General features: G+C 35.9%; 2 protein-coding genes across 2 annotated transcripts in view; both read left to right on the forward strand.

Annotated features, from left to right (window-relative positions):
- LOC135470993 (FERM domain-containing protein 4B-like) overlaps positions 1-4026 on the forward strand; it is a 74368-nt gene extending 70342 nt beyond the window's left edge. The window contains 1 exon segment of the mRNA XM_064750042.1: positions 159-4026. The gene's annotated coding sequence lies outside the window, so the exon portion shown is untranslated.
- A 2707-nt stretch (positions 4027-6733) lies between these two features.
- On the forward strand, positions 6734-7225 carry LOC135470994 (protein BTG2-like). The gene has a single exon (XM_064750044.1). It carries the CDS (start codon positions 6734-6736, stop codon positions 7223-7225), a length of 492 nt encoding a protein of 163 aa, XP_064606114.1.
- The last annotated feature ends 860 nt before the right edge of the window (positions 7226-8085 follow it).

Genomic DNA, 8085 nt, shown 5'->3' on the forward strand with positions numbered 1-8085 from the left:
ATCTGCAAAGTCATTAATTTCTCAGAGTTTAAAAAATGACCCTATAATGCTTCAAGATAGCATACCCTATTAACCTTGCAACTCTGACCAGTATTGACCAATTTTCATGACAGCATAGTTCAGTATTTTAAACCTGTCTGCCTTTTCTTTTTATGCAGTGTGTGAGAATGTGGACTGACAAGATGTACACTGCTTTCCAGACTGCCAACCAAGTGCTAAGATAAATCCCACTACGTGTATTTAAGAATATACCGCTGAATCTCGTATTGATAATGGTGCTGTTCTATATTTACTGCAATTTTTCAGACTATATGGTACCAAATTCATCAAATGTGGTAACTTGGATCATTCCATTTTTATGCATATTCCAAGGGAGTTGTGTTCTTAGAGTGTGATTCTTGGCATGTTTAGAACAGATTTTGTTCACATTTGTAGAGTAATATATAAGTATGTATGTTTATCACCTTGTGAAACAGTTTGTCAAGTATCATTGTGCTACCTGTATTCATCTTGACTCATTAGGCAGCAGTTTGTAAGTGGCCTTCTCTACCTTTTGATTGTTCATTTATTTTTTTTTTTTTAAAAAAAGCTAATAAAATGTATATAAGAAGCCAGGAGGCATTTTATGTGACAAAAATTACAGTAATTATTTTCTCTGCACTTGATTTGGGAGATTTTTTATTTTTATTTTGCCTTAATGTACACACAGCCATAAATATATGCATTTTCAACCAGCTGTAAGCAATTTGGAAACATTTTCCTGCAATACTGGAGTAAATATACCCAAAGTAAACCTGCTGGGAATTGATTTATTTTAATCAAACATATTGAAATACTATTTTAATACAATTTTATCTGGCGTTATAAAGAGGCATTCTGTTGTTAATGCTACAGTGCAGTGCTACAATGGCAACACCACCAGTTTGGAAGTTTGCTTCCTTTTTTTGTTGGCATCACCATGCCTGTTTATATTAAAGTCAAATTTTAGGAAGGTCTTATGATCCCCTTGATATCTGGCGGTGAAACAATTGCATCAAGGATGTACTGATTAAATATATTCCACTTTAGATTCAGTCTGCATTTCTTACAGAAATACATGTGTCATGATGACTTGTGCAATCACCTAATATACCTGTTGGTCATTAGTCTGGTGACGTCTTTGTTATGAGCCAACTTACATTAAAATCATGTTAATGGAAACTCTGATTAAGTCATAACGTCTGTGATGAAGATTATGATGAAGTGATGATACTTTGTAAAGAATGACCTTGGTGTGTAGAGTTCTTGGAAAATAAGTAGAACTGTATACCTTTCCAAAATTACTCATGAATTATTATACATGTGTTATGGTAATTAAGTTATTTCCTTCATGGAGAATGTTTCCTTCACTCATGACTGTTGGAACAAATAATTGCTTACCAGTCACTTTTTCCCCATGTAATTGTGATAGTTAGATGTGAAAACCAGTGGTTAATGTTAATTTTCAGGTGGAAGAAAATGATGGGATCGGCCTGTATTTTAATAGTGTCCTGTAAATTTAGTCGACTGGTCCTTGGAAATAATTTTAAAATATCTTTCTTTGAAGTAAGGTCATGTAATTAGGTATTTCTTATCCTTATTTTGGCCAGGGAAGTGAGACCTCTCAATAAAGGATATCAATGATGACGCAAAAGAGTTCCATTTAAAACTGTGTCTTATGTGTGCCTCTAAGGGTTGTCTGTTGTCATCTTCCTTATTTCCAAGTTGATAAAGGTTTAAACCCACGTAAGCCTAATGGGAGCCTCTCACAAGTAAAAATGGCTGAGAGGGATCCATGCTTTCTTACTCCTCTAAATATATTCTCATCTGGCTGTATATGGTCCGTTAGTTTTAAGCCCTACAAATAACAAGAGTAACATTTTGTACAAATTTATTTGGTTATCATTCCGATGAGTGAAATTAGTTTTTTAAATCTTCCTTTTCTTTTGTCCCTGATGTGAGATTGTGATTTATGCATTTTTACAATTAAATGATTTGACAAATATATCAGCACAAAGTAGTTTTAGTATGATTACACAACAGTGAAAATTAATAAATTTAAAACTTTTGCCAATTATAGCCAAGGATTTTAACTTTTAATTTGTAGATATGGACAAATGCTCTCTTTTTTTCTACTTTCTGTAAAGTTTTAAGTGTCAATCTCCTTGGTGTCCATCCTTAAGGTGGGAATTTCAAGGGGATTATGTTAATACAAACTGTTGTGTGTGATCTCCTAGTTTGACATCAGTAGGAGGGTAATGTATTATGTTATCATGTGCAGGCACCAGCAGCTGCATGGGACTCACATTACTTGCAAATTAACACTTAAGGCACTGTATACAACTAGAACCAATTAACAAGACTTACCACATGAAAGATTAAAACTACTTGTGCCAGGTTTCATTTGTTCTCACAGTTGCGCAAGCTTGATTATGCACAATGTATTCCCTGAGTATGCTCTCTTTTGAACATTGGTGTTCATTTGTGTATGCTGGGAGGATATGTTTTTAGTTTTCTCACAATTTCATATATGGTACCGCTAGCCAGCAGTTTTAAGAGGCACAGCTATATTGACATATATATATATAGATCTGTGTTTTTAGGCAGGGAGCAGCTTAGTGCACAGACAGCTGTTGCCATGAAAATGATGAAGGAATAGAAATATGGCTTCAGAGAATTGTCACAAATTAAGAAACACAAGAGACAGCAGAGATCTAGATCCTGTATGTTTGTCAGCCAGACTGAGTACTTTGTCTACATATCACATTGATTCATGGACAGTCACCATGGCTGAAAACCAATGTCTACGTTTTGTCATTAACATAATCCTTGCATGATGCTTCGAGTGTCTGGCCAACTACATGGCTTATGGTTAGACATCTAGCAGTGACACTTAGTGCACCAGTATAGCATTAACTCCACAGCTGAACCTTTGCTTCTTTCAACAAAGATGTAAATCATGCCTAATGCCTAATGTGTGCTTTACACTATTTTGATCGAAGTTTTGAATGAAATTTATTCTGCTAACCTAAGCCATAGGCTAATAATTATTTGTATTTAGTGCTGACAAAAACAAGTTTTTCTTTGATATTGAGAGGGGCCCTTATTTCCATGTTTTAAGTATTTTAATATATAACGCAAACATGTTATGTATATTATTACAGTTAGAGATCTTCCATGGTGTCTCTTTTATAAGTCTTGAAAATATGCACTTGAGCAGTATTACAGAGACAGCTTAGTGAAACATCATTACCAACATAACCCATGGTAGCAGACAAGGATTTCAGGTCATTTTTTTTCAACATAGATAATGCTAGTTGTCAGATGCATTTTGGTGATGTGAAACAAGCCTTTCCTGTAAAGGAGTCATATTTCCTTTATTTTCTGTTGACTCCTGCCTTATGATTTAATGGCTGATTTTTTTCTTTTACAGAACAGCTAGTAGAATCCAGATTTGAAATATTTACACAGTAATTTATTTTATTTAAAGCATCCAGAAATTTTGTGTGTGCGACATATGTATGTATCAGAGGCATTTTTTTTCTTTTTGTGAACAAACACATGCATCAAGTTTCTTTTTAAGTTTTGTGTATCCATCTCTTGACTGAAATGCAGTTTGGTCACAATTATTAATCTACTGGAAGCTGTCAACTAAATTTTTTTTACCATATGAATGGGTGATTTTATTATCTGTGTGAGGTTATTATGTTGAGGAAGTGATGTGCATACAAAAAACACACTAATACTTCTCTGTGCTGGGTTAGTTTTACTGTTAGAAAATATGTGTTTATATATATTTAATATACTTCATTATTCTCAGTCCTTTTAATTATAAGATGAGCGATTGCTTTTGTTTTTTGGGGTTTTTTTAATGACACGTGTACAGGTAAATAAAAAGTTGTACAGTTCATACACAAAAACAAAACTTTTAATATGCTGTTTTCTTTTCAAGTTTTATGCACATTTGAATTGTCTAAAAATAAAGCAGTGGCTGTGTGGAACAGTTGTGCCCAAAACAGAGGCAGTTGACTTACGTTATTTACTTTCAGTTTGGAAAGAGCGTGACTACATGGCTCGTCATTAGCGATTAGAAAAGATAATACATTACTTACATCCAGTGACATTCAGCTGCCGTTTTCATGCTCATAATAGGCCCAGAAGAGTTCGCTGGGATCATGTGCTCGATGTATATTTTGCACCTAAGCTTTGAGAATGGTGGCCAAAAATTTCCCGAACACGACCCGGAAACGCCGTATGTTGGTTGACAGGGAAGCTATTCAGGCTTCACTGTCCGTATGACAGTCAGCTTGGGTATGGTTTATGTACAATCCCATGGCCCAACTGGCACAAGCTCAGATGACCTTAAGCTGTGTTCTATGTTAGCCCACGAGGCCACGGAATTGGAGGAAAAGCCAGCTCATCTCCTATATGCTCTTCCCATTCGATTCAAGCTGGCTTAGGCCCATTAATATTCAATGGCCATATTTGTTTTAATATGTGGTTTGCTGCCTTACTGTGAATGGGTTTTCAGAATATGTTGCACAATATTCAGACAGAAATATGTGGGTATTTCTGTCTGATCACGGTATAAAGGCATAATGCTCACCACGGATAAAATCATTTACATTAAATGTGAAGTATATGCAATAAAACATGGAATAAAACATGTATTTCTTAATTCACTTTTGCAACTTCGGATTTTATAGCTTCACCACCTGTGACAAACACACCTATACCAATAATTTTTCACTGAATGGGCTCTAAATGTAAGCATATAAGTACAGTCCTGTGTTGATGTAGGCCCTAAATGAGACTGCCTCCAATCATGAGTCATTATCATTTATTAATAAATTCAGCACAGCCATTCAAACATAATACTGACCTCTTTAATTATAATATCACTTACATGGGAAATGGACATGAACTTTATATTACACATTCTTTTGCATGCTTCTAGAAAAAAAATATACATATATATATATGTGTGTGTGTCTGTATAAATCATGTGCTGCATATTGATAAAAAAAAACATTGATGTATAACTGCCTTTGAAGCTATAGCACACAAAAAACATCAATAAAGACTGCATGCATAGGTAAGTAAAGGTACACTCATGAGTTGAAATTAAGCTGACAAAGAAAAACTAAAAGGTGTATAAAGGTAGGAACTTTCAACTCATTTATCCTCCTAAAATTTCTTTATCGTGAATATATGCAGGCTCCTATCTTATTGAATCACGGCTGTATGCAAATATAGTTTGGCTGCACACAAAATTAAAATTAGTCCCATTCACAGATAGCTGTGAATGGGACTTGGTATCTATATTAACACAAGATGATAAGTAATAAATACTTAATTTTTTCCGTTTTGACAACAGTATTCCTGCCATTCTACCTCTGCCTAGTTCAACGGCTGAATAATTTATGTATAAGTGATGCATAGGTCGAAATTGGCTATTGCTCAGGATGATCTCTTGATTAGAAGTACAAGTATGCATTACATATAAATATTCCGTATCTTAGAGTACAGTTATATAACCTATGGAGTTAGTATTTTATGTTAAATCATAGGTAGGGTACCGTAATTAAAAATGTCTGCAGTTTGATTTGAAGGAATTAAAATGGATTTAATGAAATTAAATGTACATAAATGTTAACAACTGGTCACGGTAAACATGTTCATTTTTAAGGTCGTGGTTGTTTTCGATCGTTATGAACTTGGAAGTTGACGACATGGACTTCAACAGGCTTCGATGAAAGATCGACCCTCAGATAAGTTGTCTGTTTACTTGCATTTGCTTACAATTGTATAATTTAATCACATCTGACGATTGTAGATTACAATGTGAGTGTGTACTAGTTTTAGATTATAAGACAATCCATTCAGTTTGGTGATGTAATGCCAGCCTTTAATGTTACTGGAAGCATCGACACCCGTTTTGTTATGATTTTTGCCTGACCACGTGACAAGCGAAATAACAATATTTTAGGGTCATCTGGATTCAGTGGACCACAACGACCACGACACTCAGTAATCTTTTTTTTATAATCATCATTTTTTTTTTTTTTTGGCACGAATCTGGAAAACATTCGTAAGACTAGAAATTGTTTGATATCTTGCCAGTAATTTATTCAGTATCATTGATTTGGGTTGACCTCTTTCTTTTGGAAAACACGACCGCTTGACAGCTTCCTCCACCTGCTCAGTCACGTAGGTCGTATTCTAAAAATAGATATGCCATATAAGGCAGACGGCTTGTGACGCATGCTCGTTTCATTGGTTCGCTTCATGAGTGACGCATGACACTTGCTGACGTCAGCACCTATTATAGGACAGAAATACACAAAGAAGAGACGCCATTGCCATTGGAAGGAACAAAGCTCGGCAGAGAAGGGAGAAGGGAGTCAAGCTCTGTGCTTGTGGGGAGAAAGCCATAACACCTGGTTGTTTTGAAAAGGGAGAGTTAAGGTATCAAGGGCTGTGGCCATCTATTTTATGAACTTTTTGAAACGATCGGTGAGCTTCTGAAACCCAGAAAGAAACGACATAAACGGTGAAATTGTTAACTCCCGTCGCCATACTGAACTTATTTTGTGAACTGTCAATTGCAAGAACTGCTGGCAGACGAAAATCGTCTTTCACGGGCGACTTTTTTGTGTACCGGACGACAGATCTACTCTTGTATTATTGACTTCGATGTTTTTGTGTTTCGACAATGAAGGAAGAACTGAAAAGTGCTTGCGATTTTCTTTGCACCTTGATGAAAGGCAAGGGTGTCAGTCAAGAAATGGCGGACTTCTTCAGCGCTAAGTTGCAAAGTATGCTGTGTACGAAGTACGTCGATCATTGGTTTCCAGATAGGCCTTTCAAAGGAAGTGGTTTCAGGTGTATAAGAATTAACCACAAACTGGACCCAATTGTGAGAAGTGCTGGTGAATCTTGTGGGTGGACAGAGAGCCAGTTGCGAAGTTTACTGCCTCACGAACTGACAGTATGGGTTGATCCTAAAGAAGTTTCGTACAGATTCGGTGAAAACGGGAGCATTTGTGTGGTACATACGGAAAGCAGTCACTCTAGTTCTAAACCGTCCCAAATGATCTCAGAATCAGAAATACCTTATCCCCAGCTGACGTGCAAGGACTTGAGACGAGTTCTGCCCAGAGAGGGGATGAACCTACAGCAGCTTGCGGCTTTTGTCTACAGTTGAAAAAGGACCAGTTGAGATTGTTGGCCAGTTTTTGGCAGCTACTTGACGTCAGTTCATCTGTAAATAAACACTGCGGACCACGACCCATTGATCGTCTCACGGACACAATGTTCACGATTGAATATTTTCATGACAATAACATTGTAGAATTTTGTGAATATTTTAGTATATGTATGTTAATCATGGATGTTAAAAGTGGATATAGATATTTACCATTCATATTTGCGCGAAACGAAGGTGACTTGCAATCCAAGGACCTGTGTTTGGCATCGAGGAATTAATTACCCAATCAAATGATATGGTGCTGATCTAGTCTTTCAGTTGTGTCATCGATCGTTGCGTGCAGAATTCCAGAAATGGTGATGAAGTATAGATTGTGTCATTTACAAATGGTATTTTGTACAGAGATTTGCTCTTGTACAGTATTTTTTTCTCAAAATAAAAAGAATGAGTTTAAATTTCAGTGTATCAAAAGTTTTGCTTGGAATTTTTTCAGTGTTATATTTTCGAAACGGATGAGTGAAAAGTGCTGAAGGTATTAGGGCAATTTCACTGTCCTTACAGTTTCAAGAAGATCTATAATATACAACCATATATATTTTAAGAAATGCATAAGGTGATATGCAGTGGTTTCTGTGGGAGTGCTGTGATTGCATGTGAAAGTATTAGTGTGGATACACAAAAATAGGTACTCAAGAAAAGGACAAAAAAATCCATCCGTTCAGATGTCAGGTGTGTTTGGGTCTTTAAAGAATTTTCAGCAGTGATGCATTTCCAGTCCCTAAAAGACAAAAAACTTACACTGGAAAGAATAGTATCTTTGTATGTATGCTGTTGTGTGGACAGATTGAGTGGTAAGT

Source organism: Liolophura sinensis, chromosome 7 (assembly GCF_032854445.1).
Source record: "Liolophura sinensis isolate JHLJ2023 chromosome 7, CUHK_Ljap_v2, whole genome shotgun sequence".
NCBI classification, from domain to species: Eukaryota; Metazoa; Mollusca; class Polyplacophora; order Chitonida; family Chitonidae; genus Liolophura; species Liolophura sinensis.